This window comes from Camellia sinensis, chromosome 4, assembly GCF_055761805.1.
Source record: "Camellia sinensis isolate YWXY chromosome 4, ASM5576180v1, whole genome shotgun sequence".
Lineage (NCBI taxonomy): Eukaryota > Viridiplantae > Streptophyta > Magnoliopsida > Ericales > Theaceae > Camellia > Camellia sinensis.
Window position 1 is genome coordinate 24,953,941 of NC_138964.1, and position 23,438 is coordinate 24,977,378.

Here is a 23,438-nt window from a genome sequence, read left to right on the forward strand (position 1 = left end):
TATAATTGAAAATTGTCATCCTATTAAAACTTAAAGTTGCAATTCTTATTTATTTTATTATTTTTTTTATTTTGTTTAATTTTTGTTAATATTTGTCCGATTGGTTTATAAATTAATTTTATATTCTTAAAATAAAATTTTAAATTTAGATTCTTTCTTACATTATGTTACCAGAATAAGATCAATATTCAATCCTTAATTTATGCATCTTTTATTAAATTATAAAATAAAATTTTAAATCTAAATTCTTTTTTAAATTATGTTACTACAATTAGAATGAGATCAATATTCACATGTGTTAAAATGATGTATCATAATATAATTAGTCTAAACATAATATGTTATTAAATACAAGTATTCAAGTTATTAATCACTATTAAAAGTTTATATTTTTATTTTTTGTCATTTCTGATTTTAAATTTTACATAAGAAAAAAAAATTATGTCCTTTTAAAATGCAAGGACTTAAAAAATTAATTTTTTTAATACAATTTTTTTTAAAAAAAAAAAACAAAATACAAAAACATTAAGAAAAGGAATGACTTTTTTAACAATTGCCAAACATAATGGATTTTATTAAAAATTTTTTCTCAATTGTCAATTAAACAAATTAATATTAAAAAAAATGGCTTAAATAGTTAAGAAGTAACTTTTGCTAAAATCAAATAGAAATAAACATTTTTTTTCTATTAAAAATGATAGTTGGTGAAACTTATTTATTTATTTACTTACGTTTTGTATAATAAAAAAGGAAACTAGGAGTTACATGTGATAATTTATTATTACAGCAATGTTACAGGCTCACACTTTCACCCACAATGATGTGATAAGGGAGTTGGGTCTATATTATTAAGTGTATAGCAAATCAAGAGTTGACACATATGATACTACATCATTATGGATACAATTGTGGGTGTTTTTTTTGTGGGTCTTCAATATTTTTCTTATTGTTTGTCTAGAGTTTTTTAGCACTTGTGAAATATGGTGGATCCTAGTAATTTTCTTTTTTAATCTCAATTGTTAATTAAACAAACTAAAATAAAAAATGAAAAACTTTTGGCTCAAATTGGTAAAAAGTGAGTTTTGCTAGAACAAATAGAAGTAAATCTTATTTTTATAATAAAAGTGATAGTTTGCGAAATTTCATTTTTTATTTAAAAAAAATGAGGGCTATAAGTTATAATTTATTGGTTATCTATAATTATTTTCCAATCAAATGAGAATACTATTCTAAATTTTCTTCTTACTTTTTTATTTTCATTTTTTATACGCATACTTTTATTTTGTAGAAATTTAATTTTATTATATTTAAATATTTTATAGTAATTTTTAAATTAAAAATAATTTTAAAAAAACATATTTAAATTATTTTATGTCATTATAAAATATAATTTTTTTAATATAAACTTATATGATCATCCCTTTCTAAAAGGTGTATTTGCTTTTGTTTATTAATATTAAATTTTTAATTAATCTTATTTATTATTAAAAAAATAAATTAGAAAATAATTTTATATATTTATATATACAATTTTGCTTCAATTGCTCAGATTATTTGGTGTCTCTGTCGTAGTCTATTCATATTTATTCGAAATTTTGAATTTTATATAGTTTCTCACCAAATTAAAAATTATGTTGCACAATTTTTAGAAATTTACAAGCTTGACTTGAGTTGCTTGGGTTCAACTCACCTAAATTTATAATTTTGGCAAGGGGGTTGAAAGTTAAATTATTTAAAAATTGATACATAAATTGTGTTAAAATTGTAAAACTTACATTGTAAGTTTTAATATATTTTTTTTCATTTACATAATTTAGATACAAAAATCTAACTATTTATATTATTTCATAAAAACATATTTTATTAATTTTTTCACATCCCGTGCATAGTACGATTATCATTAATTGATTATTACTTAATTATGACCTATTATGATTGTAAGTTGAACTATAATTGAAGTGTTTATATATATATATATATATTTTTTTTTTCTCAAAGGTGTTTGGTTATAACACTTAATGGTATTTGTTGTGTCCTTGAAAAACTCAACATCACCAAGATAGTTAATGATTTCGAATAGGGAATAAAAGAACCGTGCAAATTATATAAATTCACAAAAAAAAAACCAAACACAAGATATCAAAATTTACGCAATTTGACCTAAACTTTTTTTTTTTTTTTTTTCCTTCCTATTTTTCAAAACAAGTAAGTGCCATTTGGCACTTTCATCAATGGTTCTATCTGTCATATATATATATATATATATATATATATATATATATTGTTGATATTGATGTGTTGTTTGGAGCTGTTGATTTATTTGAAGACTTGGGAGTCAAGTCCACTTTATTTCTTTTATAATGACTAGCCTGCCGGTCGTGGCCACACTTCACTACCCACTCTTGTTTTTTTTTAATATATATATATTTTTTTTAAGAGGAAGGAACACATATAATGTATTAAATATGTAATATTTCAATTGAGATAATCTATTTTTTTCCCTTTATTTAATATTTTAGAATCAATTTAGTAAATATAAATAAATAAATAGTAGGGTTTCATTTTTGAAATTGGAGAAACATAATTGAATTAAAATCAAATATTTTATTTTTTAAAATTGAACGACAAGTAAAATTTTAAAAATAGTTATTTATTTTTGTAATAAAAATGTGATTAAAAAATAGGAAATTATTCAATAATTCTGGAACACCACGTGGCCATATTTCAAGCCAATCACTAATTATTTAGTCTCATATTGTTCCCCCATCTCCAACATGAAACGTGGATCCCTATCCCTCTCTACTAATCAAAATCTTATGGAGCACCATGTGTCTATACTCCAGGAATAATGAATAATCACCCTTAAAAAATATAGTTACTAATCTCTGGTCATTTTGATTTTTTACATAAATATTCTACTCAATGAAATTTAAAAGAAGAACGGTTCGGATTACCAAAGTTGACCTTAAAATGGGCCTACAAATCACAACCGCTCTCTCAAGTTGAAATTACTAACTTGGTGAAAACCAAACCCTAAAAGATAAAATGACATAAATTTTATCAACATAAATTGTTGTTAACTAGAAAAAGTTTAACTTTCATTTTATGATGCACACCACAAATTCGTCATTTCGTAACTCTTGCCATAAATTGACATATCACACACTACAAATATTCATAATCTTCATAACAAAAATATAAATTTCATACAATGTGCCCCTTTTGTTTAGAAAAAAAAAAAATTTAAATCACAATTTATTTATTTGAAGACTTGGGAGTCAAGTCAAATTTATTTATTTTATAATGACTAGCCTGCCGGTCCTGGCCACACTTCACCACCCACTTTTTATTTATTTATTTTTATTTTTATTTTTTAAGAGAAAGTAACACATAATGTATTAAATATGTAATATTTCATTTGAGATAAAAAAAAATTTCTTTATTTATTATTCTAGATTCAATTTAGTAAACATTTTACTAAATGTATTTAATACATTATGTGTTACTTTCTCTTAAAAAATAAAAATAAAAATAAATAAATAAAAAGTGGGTGGTGAAGTGTGGCCAGGACCGGCAGGCTAGTCATTATAAAATAAATAAATTTGACTTGACTCCCAAGTCTTCAAATAAATAAATTGTGATTTAAATTTTTTTTTTTTCTAAACAAAAGGGGCACATTGTATGAAATTTATATTTTTGTTATGAAGATTATGAATATTTGTAGTGTGTGATATGTCAATTTATGGCAAGAGTTACGAAATGACGAATTTGTGGTGTGCATCATAAAATGAAAGTTAAACTTTTTCTAGTTAACAACAATTTATGTTGATAAAATTTATGTCATTTTATCTTTTAGGGTTTGGTTTTCATCAAGTTAGTAATTTCAACTTATTTAACTTGTTTCATTGTGCTTGTTTGTTCATCAATAAAGTTTTATTTTGCCGATCAAAAAAAAAAAAAAACTCAGCCGATCTCTCAAGTAAATTTCATCAATGGTTGTATCAAAATATATATATATATATATATATATATATTTTTGTTGATATATTAATGTGTTGTTTGGAGGCTGTTGATTTATTTGAAGACTTTGGAATCAAGTCCACTTTATTTGTCTTATAATGACTAGTCTGCCGGTCCTGGCCACACTTCACCACCCACTTCTTTTTTTATTTATTTTTATTATTTATTATTATTATTTATTTAAGAGGAACTAACACATATAATGTGTTAAATATGTAATATTTCATTTGAGATAATCTATTTTCTTTTCTTTATTCTATTCTAGAATCAATTTAGTAAAATGAGCCTACCAAGCTTAACCGTTCTCTCAAGTTAAAATTACTAACTTGGTAGAAACCAAATGCTAAAAGATAAAATGATATAAATTTTACCAACATAAATTGTTGTAAATTAGAAAAAGTTTAACTTTTATTTTATGGTGCACGCCACAAAAGTTTAATATTTGTAGATTGTTTAGGATAATAAAAATGGACTAATAATTTGAAACAAAAAAAGTATTGGAGTTGTCACTACTGTATTAAAAATAAGGTCTCGTTTGGGAACTGTCTTTTTTAGCTTAAAAGTCAAAAAATTACTAAAAAAATTAAAAAGTCTATAACCTATATAAAAAAAGTCAAAAATTCTATTTTCTCTCTACTTTTTACATATATTTTCGTAAAAAATCAAAAATTCATTCCAAATATACTAATTTTTTTTACCTCATATTTTAACTAAAAAATCAAAAAATTATTAAAATAACCTTTTCCAAACGGGCCTAAATATAAGTGATTAGACTCATTAAATTAGTGACGAGAATTCGGACTATGCATCAAAAATAATATAAAAGGATCATCATTGCGTGAAGAGGCTGTTCATTTCTACCACTGCCGTCTACATATCATGTCTATGAAGAAACTGTACATTGGTTCCCTTTTGGGCGCCCTGCTACTGCATTCACTGATGGTTGAGTTGGCCGTTTGTTCCTCAAACTTCACTGATCAATTGGCTCTCCTCTCCTTCAAATCCTCAATCAACTTTGATCCCAATAACGTGTTGAGTAACTGGACACAAGAAACCGACTTTTGTGTCTGGGCGGGGGTCTCTTGTAGCCGACGTAGGCAAAGAGTCACGGGTTTGATCCTTCGCGGCATGGGTCTCCAAGGCACCATATCTTCTCATGTCGGTAACCTTTCCTTCCTCCAAGTGCTCGATCTACGCAACAACAGCTTCCATGGTCATCTGACCCATGAAGTTGGCCGTTTGCATCGCTTGAAAATTCTCAGCTTAATGAACAATACGTTGGAAGGGGGCATCCCAATGGGTTTACACCGGTGTCGGATGCTTTTTTCCATATCTCTTGCAAGAAATAATTTTAGCGGTAGCATACCAAAAGAGTTGAGTACATTACCCTTTTTGAGATATCTTGTACTGGCAGAAAATAACCTTACAGGTACCATTCCACCATCCTTCGGCAACACTACAAGCTTACAAGGGCTTGGGTTACAATTTAGCAACATTCATGGAAGAATTCCAACTGAATTAGGACAACTTCCAAATCTGCAGATAATTTCCTTGAGTGACAATCTTCTCACAGGTTCGATAACCTCTTGCAATTTTTAACTAGTATTTTTCAGTAATTATTGAAATTTACTTGAATTCTACTGCCTTTCTTTTGGAAATCTTCCAATGATTTGAACTTTTGGCTTTCCCACCTTGCAGAGCTCAAATTACAAGTCAATCAACTAACTAGCCACACATGAAAATATAAATGGCTGAAAACATATTAAGGTCTTGATAACTTACATTTATTTATTTATTTATTTGTAAGTATCGTTATTCAAATCTAAAAATTAGACCTAATATTCAAATCTTATGATGTGACAATTAATTAAAATATTTAAGACAACTTCTTTACTCATATTTTTTCTAATTATTAGTCAAGTATCTCTCTTATCAATGGGGGTAGATAGTGAATTTGTATATCTTTTTTCATTTTTTTTTTACTTCCCTCAAATTCATTAAAATTTGGGTTAATTATACTAATGGTCCCCAGAGTTTGGGACTTGTGTCATTTTGATCCATGACTTTTCAATTATGACACATTGGGCCCTGAATTTTAAATTTTGTTCCAAATAAGGACAATTGAAAATATCATTAGATTTTTCAAGGGTAAAATTGTCAATTTGATAAAATATAAACTAATTTGACCAAAATAAATATCAAAAAAATTATTTTTAATTTTTTTAAAATTATTTTTATCCACCAGTGATAAAATTATGTAAAATTAATAAAAATTACATGATTAATTTTTTAAAATTAATTTTACATGATCATCATCCAAACACATAATAAAAATTAATTTGGTAAAATAAATAAATAAATGTCTAAAAGATTTATCAATTTTACATAATTTTATTTTTAGTAGGTAGAAATAATTTTTTAAAATTCAAAAATATTTGTTTGACATTTATTTTTGTCAAATTAGTTTATATTTTATCAAATTGACAATTTTACCCTTGGTAAAATCTAATTATATATTCAATTGTCCGTATTTGGAACAAGATTCAAAATTCAGGGTCAAATATATCACAATTGAAAAGTCTGAGACCAAAGTAACACAAGTTCCAAACTGTAGGGACTATTTGTGTAATTTGCCCTTAAAATTTTGAGAGTTTGAAAGTCATTTACAGTGATTAGTTGATTTTCATAATTATTTCTTCTTCTTTCAACTAAAAGAAAAAGGTGAAAAACTACGTTAACCTTCTCTGAGGTTTAAAAAAATACATTGACCCTCATAATTTTAACATAATTTTACTGAACTTTCTCTTAAAATTTTAGTTCACATCACATCTTGCCTCATTTGCATTAATGATTCTTTAATCCTATGGATTAAAAAGTAAAATTGTCATCTATTTCACACTAAATTATATATTTCTCCTTATTTATTATTTCCGTGTCTGCTTCTTATTTGTATTTGTTTTTATTACTATTGGTTTGCACTGGTGTCAAATGCTTAATGTCATATTTGTTAAAGCTAATAATTACAGTGGTGGTATACGAAAATGAATTTATCCACGCACCTTTTGTGTGTAAACAATACTCAAAATATAATTGGCCCAAATATGTGAACTTTACACCCAAAAGGTGTAATAAACCCACCCAAAATGGTAGGATCTATCATTTTACACCAATCAAAATGTGTGTATTGTTTACAAACTCTTTCTATTTGTAAACAAAATCAAAATTGGACTTGGTGACATACCAAAAGAGTTGAGAACCTTACTCTTTTTTATAACTCTTTTACTAGGGAAAAAAAATTTACAGGTACCCATTCCACCTTCCTTTGGCAACACTTCAAACTTAACAATGATTGACTTGGCATATAACATCATTCAAGAAAGAATTTCAACTAAATTAGGACAACTTCCAAATCTGTTGACATTTTACTTGAGCTCCAATTATCTCACAGGTTCGACTAGATCCTGCAACTTTTAATTAGTGTTCTTTAATAATCATTAAAATTTACTTTAATTTCTTTTGGAAATCTTCCAACGACTATTGGGCTTTTGGCTTTCCCAGCTTGTAGATCACAAATTGCAAGTCAATCAACTAACTGAGCACACATAAAAGTATATTGAGGGGTCGTGAGCCCCATGGATTATGTTTTAATGATCCAAAATATTCATTTTGTAGGGCTTTCTATTTATATAATCCTTGAAAGAATAAATTAGGTAGATCATATAATCGTATCATTCTCATCTTATTCTATTTCTATCCAAAAAAATCAAATGGTCTATTTTAAAAAACTATTTGTCAATTTTTTAAGTGACAAATGTAATTAAAATAAAATATTACAATTATCAAATCAACTTTTTTTTTCATAATGATATACATACTTATGATCTTAGAAAATGATCGATTAAGATCATTAAAACGAGACCATTGATTATCAAAACGATTTAGGCCATCCAAAATGTAAATAGTGAAACATATTAAGACCATCACAGTCCACACTGTGGGGACATAAAATTTTGAATGACAACACGTGGCCGAGGTGTCATCGAAGTGCCAGCCGAGGTGCCACTTGTCCTGGTCATGAGGCCGAGATCATCTCGGCTAGGTCCAGGTTATCTGTGAAGATACCGGAATTCGGAATAAGCGGGTAAGGGACAAGAGTCCTAAAATGGGAGAAGACTTCATTTGGGTAAAGATAAGACTCTTAGAGAGTTTATCCTAATCCTACTAAGAATCCAAGATTAGCAGTAATCCTAAGTCCATCAGAGCTAGGCTTCTATTGGGACTAGGATTGTGTTGGCTATAAAAGGGAGGCACCTCCATGGGTCTAAGGTATGTCTTTTATGCTTTGTCTAGTGAGTTATGCACTATTGGTTATCTTTGAGAGATATTTTACTGACTTGATCGTCGGAGTGCCCCCGGGTGAACGAATCACCGCTAGAATCTCTTCTTTCTGTTGTAGGTCGTTCGGGCTTAATCTATTCTGCCGATGCTCTCCAGCTAAGTACTAATTTGGCAGTGTTGTCAGAAATTGACACACACAATTTGGCGCTGTCTGTGGGAAAGAAAGGAGAATAGATGGCTAACGACGGGTAGAAAAAGAAGGTTGGGGAGGACACCCCTACTGAAAGTGGGAAACATATTGACCTTGACGTCGAAGAAGACAACTGCAATGAAGAGACTCGTGATAAGAATCACGGAGGAAAGGACGTCGGCCAGGAGAGCGAAGTACCAAAGAAAACGGACTGGAGCGGGTATTACAACGAGGACGACCTCCAAGTATGGAAAGAAAGATACCTACGGAGGGACGATGAGGTAAAGGCCATGGTGAACAAATTGGCGGACCTACAAACAGTTGTCAATTTCATGATGCAGAATAATGTCATACAGTCACCGTTCCCATTACAAGATACGCTGATTCCAGCGGCAAAGAAGGATGCTCAAAAAAAGTGGCAGAAAATAATCCCTACAGTCCTATAGCACACCAGGATCGAAAAACGCTGTCACTGGCCTTCAAGGGAGGTCGGGCGAGGAGAGCCAAGAAGGGAAGAATTGAGGAGGACGCATCGCACCAAGGAAGCTGACACCAAAGAACATCGGCATGTTCAAGGGCAAGAGTTGTGCTTTGACGCAACCAATGGAAGGAAGTCCAAAAGGACCTATAATGAAACTGGGAGTAGTGCACCGAAAAGGCTGAAGTCAGGAGATAGCCGAGCTCTCGGACGGACCAAAGAGAATCTGGGAGATCACCTACAGAGGAAGTAAGAAGATGCCGAGGTAACCTCCCTGGTCAAGCCGAGAACGCCGTTCTCGGTAGAATTGGACAAATTTGAAGCCCCAAAGAGGTTTAGCATGCCGAGATTCCAGATCTACAACGATAAGTCGGACCCCAACTTTCATGTTGGTTTGTACTTGAACTCGATGGCGTTGTACATCGAGAACGAGCCATTGCTCTGCAATGTGTTCCTTTCATCCTTCGTAGAAATTGCATCGGACTAGTTTCACAAGTTGTCGAAAGGAACTGTGAAAACCTGGGAAGGCTTGGCCGAGATGTTTGTGGCCAGGTTTGAGACAAACAAGCTACAGCCATTGAGGGTGGACGCCCTAATGGCCTTGAAGATCGACGAGGATGAAAGCCTTAGGGCCTAGGCCAAAAGGTATTATGAGGTATTCAACTGAATACGAGGATGCAGCCAAGAGATGGTAGTCGTGTCGTTTAAAAACGGCTTGAAGGATGACTGCCTGCTTCGAAAATCACTAACAAAGACATTGCCGAAAAGCATGGAGGAGCTGATGGCCAGGATAGAAAAGTATGCCAGAGCCGAGGAGGACACGCCCAGGACAAAGGCGTCCAAACAAGAAAAGAGAAATGGTTCGCCGAAGCGAAGCCGAGATAACATTGGATACAAGAAGACAAGAGCTCAACCCAAGTGAGCATATCCCGGATTCTAGATCTCGAATCCCAAATCCCAGAAGACAAGACCTTGGCCTAGATGATTAAGTCCGAGAAGAGAAGAGCTTGGCCTAAGTTAAAGAATTTTTATATAAGGTCCACAAAGGAGTATGTGGAAGCCATGCAAGGGGCAAATCCCTTACCCATAGAGCAATATCATAGGGATTCTTTTTGCCTTACATGCAAAAAGAAGCTGAAGCCTATGTAAAAAAGCACGAAAATGCTTTGAAATCCACTTGCAACGTGCGATAGAACAGCAATTCGGCTGGGGGCATACCAGCAACAACTTGCTAGAGCTTACAACAAGAAGGTCAGCCCAAAAGAGTTCAAAGTTAAGGACCTCAGCCTGAGAAAGGTTGCCGGCAATGGGGCATAACGGCTGAAGCAATAATAAAGCGCTAGTTTGATTTTTGAAATCTGTGTGATAGGACTGACCAGTCCTATGACGATGTTTTTAATTGAAACATGACGAATAACTTAGACTTATTATATGGCAGAGTAGAAACTTTACTTGTATATAATAAAGTTGAACTAAGTTGGGTTAACCTGGACTTGTCATATCGGCAAAATTAGACACAGATTGGAGCTGAGTGCCTTAGTAAAGAGACCAAGGTTGATAACCTCAGCCAGTCTTTGATCGAATCTTACATCGGCGACGAGGTCAAAGCCACGTGCCTAATGAAAATCCAAGTGGAACTTAAGTTCACATTAGGGGGCTGAGAGTTAGAGAATGATGCCTGGGAGCTGGAATTTACAAGCTAAGACTAGTTTAAAACTTGTTGAAATTTTAAATTTACGAGTTGAAGTTAAACCGAGGTCATGTTTAACACTTGTTGAAATTTAAGTTTACAAGTTGAAGTTAAATCGAGAATATGTTTAACATTTGTTGAAATTGAAATTTACAAGTTGAAGTTAAACCGAGGCCATGTTTAACACTTGTTGAAATTGAAATTTACAAGTTGAAGTTAAACTGATGACATGTTTAACACTTGTTGAAATTGAAATTTACAAGTTGAAGTTAAACCGAGGATATGTTTAACACTTGTTGAAATTGAAATTTACAAGTTGAAGTTAAACCGAGGATATGTTTAAACACTTGTTGAAATTGAAATTTACAAGTTGAAGTTAAACCGAGGCCATGTTTAACGCTTGTTGAAATTTAAGTTTACAAGTTGAAGTTAAACCGAGGTCATGTTTAACATTTGTTGAAATTGAAATTTACAAGTTGAAGTTAAATTGAGGATATGTTTAACACTTGTTGAAATTGAAATTTACAAGTTGAAATTAAACCGAGGATATGTTTAACACTTGTTGAAACTGAAATTTACTAGTTGAAGTTAAACTAAGGTCATGTTTAACACTTGTTAAAATTAAAATTTACAAGTTGAAGTTAAACCGAGGATATGTTTAATACTTGTTGAAATTGAAATTTACAAGTTGAAGTTAAATCGAGGCTATGTTTAACACTTGTTGAAATTGAAATTTACAAGTTGAAGTTAAACTGAGGATATGTTTAACACTTGTTGAAATTGAAATTTACAAGTTGAAGTTAAACCAAAGAAATGTTTAAACACTTGTTGAAATTGAAATTTACAAGTTGAAGTTAAACCGAGGCTATGTTTAACACTTGTTGAAATTGAAATTTACAAGTTGAAGTTAAACTGAGGCTATGTTTAAACGCTTGTTGAAATTTAAATTTACAAGTTGAAGTTAAACCGAGGTCACGTTTAACGCTTGTTGAAATTTAAGCTTACAAGTTGAAGTTAAGCCGATGTCATTTTGAAGGAAGATTGGTTTAACACTTGTTGAAATTTTGGAGAAAAATTTACAAGTTAAGCCAAGGCTATGTTGAAAGAAGTATCTACATACTTGCCGGGATTACCATGTTGCCAAGACTTGGAAGAAATTTGAAGACAGAAGTCTTGCTAAGAGTGAAGTATCGAGTTGTAAATAACACTTGTGAAAATATTGTAAAAAATATTTTCAAGTGTTAAGTCGAGGCTGAGATAGATCGATTAGTGGGTGCAACCGAGGTGTTACACCCCAAGGAGATTGCACAGTTAAGGTGTATTTTGAAGACATGAAAATTATTTTAAACATAGAAGCATACAAGAGTAGAAAGAAGACACATACAACCACGTTGAAAGAAGAAATTAAAGAATGCATTCATAAAAGAAAAGAAGGCACTTCCGCCTAACATTAAAGGGTGATTGTTTAGATTACAAAAAGGCCGGTGTGAAGTACGCCGGTGTTAGACGGTAGTAGTAAGCAAAGAAGTGCAACGAAAGCCTCACCGGAGGGAGAGAGTGAAACTGGTTGAAAAAAGCTTCGCTAAAGCAGCAATGAAGGATTTGAGAAAGAAAGTTTGAACAAGAACGAAGATACAAAAGTAAAAAGATGAAGAGAGTAAAGTGATTTTGATCAAACACGCAGAATGGCGGCAAAATGGCAATTAGTGTGCCTAGGACGACATGCTTGTCAGACGACGTACGCAAATGCGAGGCGACTTAATGGCGCGTATCAGACACGGCTCGATAGGGGAAAGACGCGTGACAAAAACGGTTGAAATACGGTGCGTGCGAGCTCATACGCGTTATGAAAATCTTGGAGTTCTTGATTTAATGAAGCAAATACCTCGGCTAGGAGGATGATTTCGGTTGAGAAACTTGAACGAACTTGGTTGTTGGTTCTAAAGTATTGATGAAAGTAGACTATAGGTCTTGGTCATATTGAGTTGACGAGTGATGACCTCGGTAATGAATAATGGAGTGAGCTTAGCCGATGTGCTAAATGGAAGAAATGATATAGGTTCCATCACCTCAGGATGCCGAGGTAATAGAACCTAGGGGACAGTTGTGGGGACATAAATTTTGAATGAAAACACGTGGTCGAGGTGTCACCGAAGTGCTAGTCGAGGTGTCATATGTCCTGGTCATGACGCTAAGATTATCTCGGCTAGGCCGAGGTTATCTGCAAAGATACCAGAATTTGGAATAAGCAGATAAGGGACAAGAGTCCTAGAATGGGAGAAGACTTTAGTTTGGGTAAAGATAAGACTCTTAGAGAGTTTATCCTAATCCTACTAGGAGTCCAAGATTAGCAGTAATCCTAAGTCCATTAGAGCTAGGCTTCTATTGGGACTAGGATTGTGTTGGCTAGAAAAGGGAGGCACCGCCATGGGTCTAAGGTATGTCTTTTATGCTCTGTCTAGTGAGTTATGCACTATTGGTTATCTTTGAGAGATATTTTACTGACTTGATCGTCGGAGTGCCCCTGGGTAGACGAACCACCGTCGGAATCTCTTCTTTCTGTTGCAGGTCGTTCGGGCTTAATCTATTCTGCCAATGCTCTCCAGCTAAGTACTAATTTGGCAGTGTGGTCAGCAATTGACACACACACACACACACGTATTTATTTTTTATTTCCCTCAAATACATGAAGATTTTGAGTCAAAATTTTGGGAGTTTGAAGGCTATCGTGATTGGTTGATTCTCATAGTCTGTATAAAGTAAATGGTTCGAATTATCGAGGTTGACCTCAAAATGGGCTCACTAAATCCAATTGCTCTCTCAAGTTGGATAGTCATCCAATTTGAGAGAAAGGGTTTGGCGGTTAAATTTTGGATGATTATCTGAATCGTTCACTTTTCACGACTCTTTGATTAGAATAATCATTCAAAAAATCAAAATGATCGGATATCAATTGCTACATATATAAATTATGTTTGAATCAAGATGAGCTCCAATCATCTCAGAAGTTCGATAACCTCTTGTAATTTTTAACTAGCATTCTTCACTGATCAAAATTTACTTGAAATCTAATGATTTTCATTTGAAAATCTTCCAACAACCACAGGCTTTGGCTTTCCAATCGTGCATAGCTCAAATTACAAGTTAATCAACTAACTAGCCACACATGAACATATAAATGGCTGGAAAAGTAAACCCTAAACAAATGGATGAAAAAGTTATATTGACATCTATTTCACAGTGAATTATATATTTTTTCATATTTATTTTTGTGTCTACTCCCTATTTGTATATGTTTTTATCCTTGTGGATTTGCACTTTTGTCTGATGTTTCGTGTCATATCTCTTAAAGTTAATAATTTTAGAGGTGCCATATAATGGATTTTATTTTATTTTATTTTATTTTTGATCAGGTCATATAATGAATTTGTTCGCACAATTTTTGTATATGAACAATACACAAAATACGAGTGGCCCAAGTATGTGGACTTCACACCCAAAAAGTATAATGTCTCCACCCAATCAAAATGTGTATATTATTCACACACTCTTTCCACTTATAAACAAAATCAAAATCAAAATCAAAATCGGACTCGATGGCATACCGAAAGAGTTGAGTACCTTGCCCTTTCTGAGAATTGTTTGACCAGAAGAAAATAACTTTACAGGTACAATTCCGCCTTCCTTTGGCAACACTTCAAGCTTAAAATGGTTTGGCTTGGCATATAACAACATTCATGGAAAAATTCCAATTGAATTAGGACAACTTCCAAATCTACAGATAATTTTCTTGAGCGGCAACCATCTCATAGGTTCGATCGCCTCCTGCAATTTTTAACTAGTATTTTCCAGTAATCATTGAAATTTACTTGAATTCTCAGTGTGTTTATTTTGAGTTTTTTGAATTAAGTTTTCTAAAAACTCAGTTTTTTGATTTTTGTGTTTCTTTGTTTTTAGTGAATATTTTTTAAATTTTAAACATTTTTTTTTTACTTTTTTAGATGCACCTTACTTAGATGTATCTAAAAAGTAAAAAAAATTGTAAAAAAATATTTTAAAATTTTAATAAATACATAAAAATACAAAAAATGTATTGAATTCTCGTATTTTTTTTTTTTGTATTTTTGGTATTTAGCGAATTTTTAAAAGGTTTTTTTCACAAATTTTTTACTTTTTAGGTATATTTATGTTAGGTATGTCTAAAAAGTAAAAAAAAAAAAAAAATTGCTTAAAATATTAAAAAAATTCAATAAAACCAAAAAAATATGAAAAACAAAAAAGTAAAATTTTCTGAAAAGTGTTTTTGGAAAAACACAACCAAACAAGCTTGTACTATAATGACTTGAGTACATTACCCCTTTTGAGATACCTTGTACTAGTAGAAAACAACCTTACAGGTACCATTCCACCTTCCTTCGGCAACACTACAAGCTTACAAGGGCTTGGGTTACAATTTAACGACATTCATGGAAGAATTCCAACTGAATTAGGACAACTTCCAAATCTGCAGATAATTTCCTTGAGTGACAATCTTCTCACAGGTTCGATAACCACTTGCAATTTTCAACTAGTATTTTTCAGTAATTATTGGAATTTACTTGAATTCTAATGGCCTTATTTTGGAAATCTTCCAATGATTTGGACTTTTGACTTTTCCATCTTGCAGAGCTCAAATTACAAGTTAACTAGTCACACATGAAAATATAAATGGTTGAAAACATATTAAGATCTTGATAGCTTACATGTATTTCTTTTGAGCATTGCTATTCAAATCCAAAAGTTAGACCTAATTTTCAAATTCTACGATATGACAATCAATTAAAATATTTAAGACAACTTTCTCACTCGTATCTTCTCTAATTATTAGTCAAGCATCTCTCTTACACATCATTGGATTTCGATATTGAACTTGTATGTCATTTTTCATTTCTTTTTTACTTTTCTCAAATTCATTAAAATCTTGGGAGTTTGAAAGTCATTTACAGTGTTTAGTTGATTTTCATAATTATTTCTTCTTTTTTCAATAAAAAAAGATGAAAAACTACGTTATCCTTCTTTGATGTTTGAAAAAAATACATTGACCTCTACAATTTTGACATAATTATTCTAAACTCTCTTAAAATTTTAGTTCACATCACATCTTGCCTCATTTTCTAAATGATTCGTTAATCCTATGGATTAAAAAGTAAAATTGTTATCTATTTCACACTGAATTATATATTTCTCCTTATTTATTATTTCTGTATATGCTCCCTATTTGTTTTTGTTTTTATTATAGTGGAATTGCATTGGTGTCAGATACTTCATGTCATATCTGTTAAAGATAATAATTTCAGTGGTGGCATTTGAAAATAAATTTGTCCACACCTTTTGTATGTGAGCCAAGCCCGACCCTGACCCAAGGCAAGCAAGGTTGCCGCCCTGGCCCCACAAATTTAATCAAATTTAAGGGTTCCAAAATACTTTTAATATTAGTAGCTCCAAATTAAGGCCCAGCCCAAGTTTCTTAACTTCACCACACAGTCCAAATAAAAAATTGCGGGGTTCCAAATTGAATTACAATAATATATTGGTTAAAGTATGTAAATAATAGAAATATATCAATTAAACCATGTGCTTTCTATTGCTTCCCATCTAGGGCTGAGCAAGGAATCCGTGAAATCCGTAATCCGATCCAGTCCAGTCCAATCCAGTAGGTTTGGATTGGTTTTTTGAATCCGCGGTTCGGTTCCGGATTGAACAATTAAAAATCCGTAGTTCACGGATTGGTTCCGGATTGAATCCCACGGTTCCGGATTGGAACCGATCCGGATCATTTACAAATAGTCTATATTTTTATTATACATCCTCCCCCATAGTATCTTCTCTTATTCTATGTAAAATCTAAACTCAAACCTAAAACCGTATAATATCTTCTTTTATTACTTTTGGTTGTTAGTTTTAAGTTTTAATTTGCAATGGTCTAAATACTTATAGTGAAACCAGTTTTCTTATGGTTGTTTAAATTCTAGAACAGTATGTCGTTATTATAGAAAAACATATTGCTATTATGGAACTAATATAACGTTATGTTTATATTTTTATGAAATTCAAGTGTTATATATATATATATTTTTTATTTAATTATGTGAATCCATGGTCCTAAACCAATCCAATCCGTATTTAAATGGATTGGTTCGCATTGGTTCCATGATTTAAACGGATTGGATTGGTTCCAATTTTTCAGGAACCGTAAATAACGGATTGGTCCTGGTTTTATCCCAATCCGATCCAATCCGGACCATGCTCACCCCTATTCCCATCTGTAAGCGGTGGAAGCAAATTGTGCCGAGACCAAGCAAACGTCCGGTCAAAATTCTATGCCACGAGATAATAGATGCGATGTTTTTTTAAATTCCTTGCTCTTATTTGATTTAAGAACTTTGCTTTTCAATTTAATCTCTCTCTCTCTTTTTTTTTTTTAATTATTGATTGCATTGGTTTTAATTTTGATTTGTGCCATAAATCTAATTTCAATGCCTATTTTTTTAATCTAATTTTTTGTTGATTAAATTTTGTCATGCTTTTGTTTTGCTTGAATCAAATATTTTCTTCAATTGTCCTCCCATTTTGTGGATGTTCTTTGAATTGTAGTTATGAATTGAATTTCTATTGAGTTTTAGATAATCGATCTCAGTTGAATTTCTCTTCATTTTAAATTAATTTTATAATCATGGTTGTTCTGAATGTGAAACGAAAAAATAGAAAAACTAATTCAATTTAAATAAAATTAAGTCATTTCATTTTGCTTCACAGTTTTTTTTTTTTTTTGGTTGTAGTTTTATATAAAAGGCCCCCATTTTAATGTTCGCCTTGGGCTAGAAAAACTCCAAGCCTGCCCTTCTGTGAACAATATACAAAATATGATTGGCCAAAATATGTAAACTTTAAACCCAAAAAGTGTAATAAGCCCACCCAAAATGGTAGGATCTATTATTTTATACCAATCAAAATGTATGTAATATTCACACACTCTTTCTATTTGTAAACAAAATCAAAATTGGACTTGGTGGCATAGCAAAAGAGTTGCGAACCTTGCTCTTTTTTTATCTCTTTTACTAGAAAAAAAATAACTTTACAGGTACCATTCCACCTTCCTTTGGCAACATTTCAAGCTTAACACGGATTGACTTGGCATATAACATCATTCATGGAAGAATTTCAACTAAATTAGGACAACTTCCAAATTTGCAGACATTTTAATTAGTGTTCTTTAGTAATCATTAAAATTTACTTGAATTCTAATGTCTTTCATTTGGAAATCTTCCAACGACTATTGGCTTTTGACGTTCCCAGCTTGTAAATCTCAAATTGCAAGTCCATCAACCAACTGGGCACACATGAAAATATATTGAGGGGCCCATCACTCTCATCATGGATTATGTTTCAATTATCCAAAATATTCATTTTGCAGAGCTTTGCATATATATAATCCTTGAAAGAAAAATTAGGTGAATCATATAATCATATATTTTTCCTTTTATTGTATTTGTTTCCAAAAAATTATATGGTCTGCTTTAAAAAAATATTTGTCGGTTTTTTAAGAGGCAAATTTAATTAAAATAAAATATTATGATTATCAAATTAACTTAATTTTTTTCATGATGATATATATATTGAGGATCTTAGAAAATGATCGATTAAGATCATTGAAACAAGGCCATTGATTATCAAATGATTTAGACCATCCAAAATGTAAATTGCTGAAACATATTAAGACTATCACAGCCCACACGTATTTATTTTTTATTTCCCTTAAATTCATGAAGATTTTGAGTCAAAATTTGGGAGTTTGGAAGCTATTGTGTTTGGTTGATTCTCATAGTCTTTATAAAGTAAATGGTTCAAATCATCGAGCTCGATCCCAAAGTGGGCTCACTAAATCCAATTGCTCTCTGAAGTTAGATGGTCATCCAATTCGAGAAAAGGATTTGGTGGGCTTATTATGGAAGCGATTTTGGTTATCTGAATCATTCATTTTTCATGACTCTTTGATTAGAATAATTATTCAAAAAATCAAAACGATTGGATATCAATTGCTACATGTATGAATTATGTTTGAATCAAGATGAGATCCAATCATCTCACAAGTTCGATAACCTTCTACAATTTTTAACTAGCATTCTTCGCTGATTAAAATTTACTTGAAATCTAATGATTTTCATTTGAAAATTTTCCAACAACCACAGGGCGTAGGCTTTCCAATCGTGCATAGCTCAAATTACTAGTTAATCAACTAACTAATGGCTGGAAAAGTAAACCCTAAACATATGGATGAAAAATTTATATTGACAAAAAATAGCTATTTCACACCGAATCATATTTTTCCTTATTTATTTTTGTGTCTACTGCTTATTTGTATATGTTTTTATCCCTGTGGATTTGCACTTTTGTTTGATGTTTTGTGTCATATCTCTTACAGTTAATAATTTTAGAGGTGCCATATAATGGATTTTTATTTATTTTTTATCTTTTTCATAAAGCAGGTCATATAATGAATTTGTTCACACAGTTTTTGTATATGAAAAAAAAAAAAGAGTCCAACACATTAAAGTGTATTTAGGAGAGAAAAAATTGAGTACATACCTAGCCTTTGGCATAATTCACAAAGTGATGGTCCCAATACTTGAACCCATAATCTCAAAATTATTAGGCCAAGTCTTAACCATTGAACCAATGGTCATCCCTAGTTTTTGTATATGAACAATACGCAAAATAGTATGTGGACTTCACACCCAAAAAGTGTAACGACTCCACCCAATCAAAATGTGTGCATTGTTCACACACTCTTTCCATTTGTACACAAAATCAAAATCAAAATCAAACTAGGACTCTGTGGCTTACAAAAAGAGTTGAGTGTCTTACTCATTTTGAGAACTGTTTGACTAGAAGAAAATAACTTTACAGGTACCATTCCACCTTCCTTTGGCAACGCTTCAAGCTTAAAATGGTTTGGCTTGGCATATAACAACATTCATGGAAGAATTCCAACTGAATTAGGACAACTTCCAAATCTGCAGAAAATTTATTTGAGCAACAATCGTCTCACAGGTTCGATAACCTCCTGCAATTTTTAACTAGTATTTTTGCGTAATCATTGAAATTTACTTGAATTCTAATGCCTTTCTTTTGGAAATCTTCCAATGATCTGGACTTTTGGCTTTCCCATCTTGCAGAGCTCAAATTATAAGTCAATCAACTAACTAGTCACACGTGAAAACACGCGAAAATATAAATGGCTGAAAACATATTAAGGTCTTGATAGACTACATGTATTTCTTTTGAGCATTGCTATTCAAGCCCAAAAGTAAGATCAATTTTCAAATTCTATGATGTGACAATCAATTAGAATATTTAAGACAGCTTCCTCACTCATATCTTCTTTAATTATTAACAAATCATTCATTGGGTTTAGATAGTGAACGTGTATATTATTTTTTCATTTTTTTTACTTCCCTCAAATTCGTTAAAATCTTGGGAGTTTGAAAGTCATTTAAGGTGTTTAGTTGATTTTCATAAATATTTCTTTTTTCAACTAAAGAAAAAGGTGAAAAACTATATATTAACCTTCTTTGAGGTTTGAAAAAAATACATTAACCCCCATAATTTTGACATAATCATAAGTATAATTTAAATAAATATAATTTTTGACTTTTTAAAAAAAGATGTGCAAAAAAGTATAGAAATAATGTGACAAAAAAAAAAAAAAAAAAAAAAAACACTTTTGTAGTGCACCCAAACATCCTCTGAGACGACCAACTTGAGAGAATCCAAATCTTTTTTCTTTTTATTTTTTTTAATTTTTTTTGGAAGTAGAAACCAATTAGAAAAAAAAAAAAAAAAAAAAAACAGATTTTTTTTTGTTGAAGTTTTTAAAATTTATTTTTACCCCCTAAAAAGAGAAAATGATGAGTTTTTTTGTTTTTTGTTTTTTTACTTTCTTAATTTTTTTTTATAACAAAACTAGGTTTTTTTTTTTTTTTTAAATGATAAACAAAATTTGAAAACTCAACTAAACTTGTCAATACTACCATAATTTATTACAACAATGTTACATTAATTAAATTTTTGATCATATTTTACTTATCACATAACTATTGGCGTAATGGATCTCACGTGTGTTGTCTAATATCTAATAAATATGAATGTACCGAATTAGATGCGATAGTTGTATGATGTACACCCTTAAAAGGGGATAATAATTGTGAATAATGCTAGGGATTTCAAATATTTTATTAATATTTTTATCAAATGTTTTACATAGACGCGGGATCCATATGTGACCCACATGGTGTGGATTCCATACCCATGTGAGACATTTGGTAGAAATATTGATAAATATTTGAATTTCTTAGCATTTTTCAATAATTGTTACACTACTTTGTAGTGTTAGTTATATGGAGAATAAAGTAAATGTTGTAAGAAAAATGGCAAAATCAAATAGCATTTTTGGTTTGTGTGACCCCAAAATCTTTAACGGTTATAATAACGGCATTTTCAACATCAACATGTATTAAATTGTACATAATTCCTTGATAAGCATATCTTCGTGACAAGACGTGAAAAATAATGTCAATGCAAATTTTCTAGGTACATGCCTGAGTCTCTTGAGAACCTTATGCAGATGACTTATAAAGGCTTATCCTGTAACAAGTTTGAACGCTAAATAGTCCTAATGATTTTGCTAACCTTACACGGTTAATAGTTCTGAATGTTGCAAGGAAATATATATATATATATATATTTTCTAACATTACATAGATTGTTTATTTGGATTTATCACGAAACAATTTCAATCACAACTTATTTATTTTAACTTTTCAAATATTACAGGTCCAATTCCATTTGGGTTGTTTAATATTTCGTCATTGTCGCACTTACTCCTTGGTTCTAATCGACTCAATGGTCAACTCCAAGAATTCCCAAATAATTCATTGCAATTGTTAGATTTGAGCATCAATGAACTAAGTGGCCCCATCCCACCACTTGTGGTGACAAACTTTTTAATCTCACACAATAAATTCACAGAGATCCCTTCGGCGATTTGTAATGTGAGTTCCATTGAGATCCTTGATTTGTCTCATAATAGCTTGAGTGGTGTAATTCCACAATGTTTAGGAAACTTTAGCAATGTACTCAGTGTGTTAGATCTTAGAAAGAATAACTTTCACGGCAGCATTCCGACCTCATTTGCAGAGGGAAACCAGTTGAAGACTATTGATTTAAACGGGAATCAATTGGAAGGGAAAGTGCCACGATCCTTGGCAACATGTAGACACTTGGAAGTTCTAGACTTCGGGAACAACAATATAAATGACACATTCCCCTACTGGTTGGAAACTCTTCCAGAGTTGCAAGTCCTTGTCTTTCAATCCAATAAATTTCACAGTCCCATGGGCTCTTCCAAAACTCAATTACCCTTTCCTAAACTTCGAATCTTGGATCTTTCTCACAATGAGTTTAGTGGCTTTTTGCCAACAACATATTTCAAGCATTTCAAAGCTATGAGGATCATCAATGAAAGTGTGGGACTGAGATATATGGGGGAATCTTATTATCATGATTCAGTGACAATCATGGTAAAGGGTCTTGAGATTGAATTACCAAGAATTCTAACAATTTTCACGACGATTGACTTATCACACAACAAATTTAGTGGAGAGATTCCAAATGTCATCGGAAAGCTTTATGCACTTCGATTGCTTAACTTATCTCACAACAACCTTGTTGGCAATATTCCTCCATCACTGGGAAATCTTTGTTCGCTTGAATCCTTGGACCTCTCTTCAAACCAACTTTCTGGTAAGATTCCTAGCCAATTGACAAGTCTGACATTTCTTGGAGTCTTAAATTTTTCAGAAAATCATCTTGAGGATCGCATACCTCGTGGCAACCAATTTGAAACATTTGATAATAGCTCGTACAATGGGAACTTGGCATTGTGTGGATTTCCTCTATCAAAGGAATGTGAAGATAATAAGACACCATTACATCCAACACCTATGTTGCACAAGAAAGATGATCCAACTTTTGCACATGGATTTAGTTGGAAAGTGGTACAAATGGGGTACGGATATGGAATGGTATTGGGATTGGTAATGGGATATATTATGTTCTTAATTGGAAAACCAAAATGGTTTGTAAGAATTGCTGAAGGAGAACAACAAAAGAACGGGAAAAGGTCACACAAGGGTGGTAACAAACACGGAGGGAGAAGAAAGTAGCAAACACAAATGTCTTGTCAGGTAGGTAGTGCTTTACCATTTTTTTTCATTGTTAGATGAATAGAGAACTTTTTTTTATAATGGCATAACGGTTAAGTGATGTTTCTAACATTGTACTATGCTACAGAAAAAGTAAGATTTGTGCAAAAAATTCTCCATTCGTTTGAGTAACTTTAAATATGCTTACTGATAAAGTAGTTTGAAATGCAAGCTTTGCACAAGGTAATTAAAATACTTAAGTTATTAGATTGATTTGGAAACAAAGCCAAATAATAATTTTATTTTAATTAGTGAATGAACATTGTGTGTACTATTAATGAAGTGTTATGCTATAATGATCATATACAACCTGGTTTGATGAATCAACATTATACACAATACATCGATCGCTGCCAAAAATACTATGTTCGTCAAATATCTTGAACATTTTATCATGAAAATTCTCCTAATATGGCCTAA

At 31.6% G+C, this 23,438-nt stretch overlaps 1 protein-coding gene across 1 annotated transcript; it reads left to right on the forward strand.

Annotated features, from left to right (window-relative positions):
* Nucleotides 1–4,838: 4,838 nt before the first annotated feature.
* Nucleotides 4,839–23,137, forward strand: LOC114273261 (uncharacterized). The gene is made up of 5 exons (XM_028215035.2): nt 4,839–5,593; nt 14,385–14,528; nt 15,114–15,257; nt 19,663–19,806; nt 21,589–23,137. The coding sequence occupies exons 1-5, from the start codon at nt 4,900–4,902 to the stop codon at nt 22,977–22,979; spliced, it is 2,517 nt and encodes an 838-aa protein (XP_028070836.2). The 5' UTR covers nt 4,839–4,899; the 3' UTR covers nt 22,980–23,137.
* The last annotated feature ends 301 nt before the right edge of the window (nt 23,138–23,438 follow it).

What these genes read in the sequence shown, in the direction of transcription:
- LOC114273261 (XM_028215035.2), top strand. Translation starts at nt 4,900, where the DNA reads ATGTCTATGAAGAAACTGTACATTGGTTCCCTTTTGGGCGCCCTGCTA. An exon ending in GAGTGACAATCTTCTCACAG is followed by an intron (nt 15,258 to 19,662) that starts GTTCGATAACCA and finishes ATAACTTTACAG; the next exon opens with GTACCATTCCACCTTCCTTT. An exon ending in GAGCAACAATCGTCTCACAG is followed by an intron (nt 19,807 to 21,588) that starts GTTCGATAACCT and finishes CAAATATTACAG; the next exon opens with GTCCAATTCCATTTGGGTTG.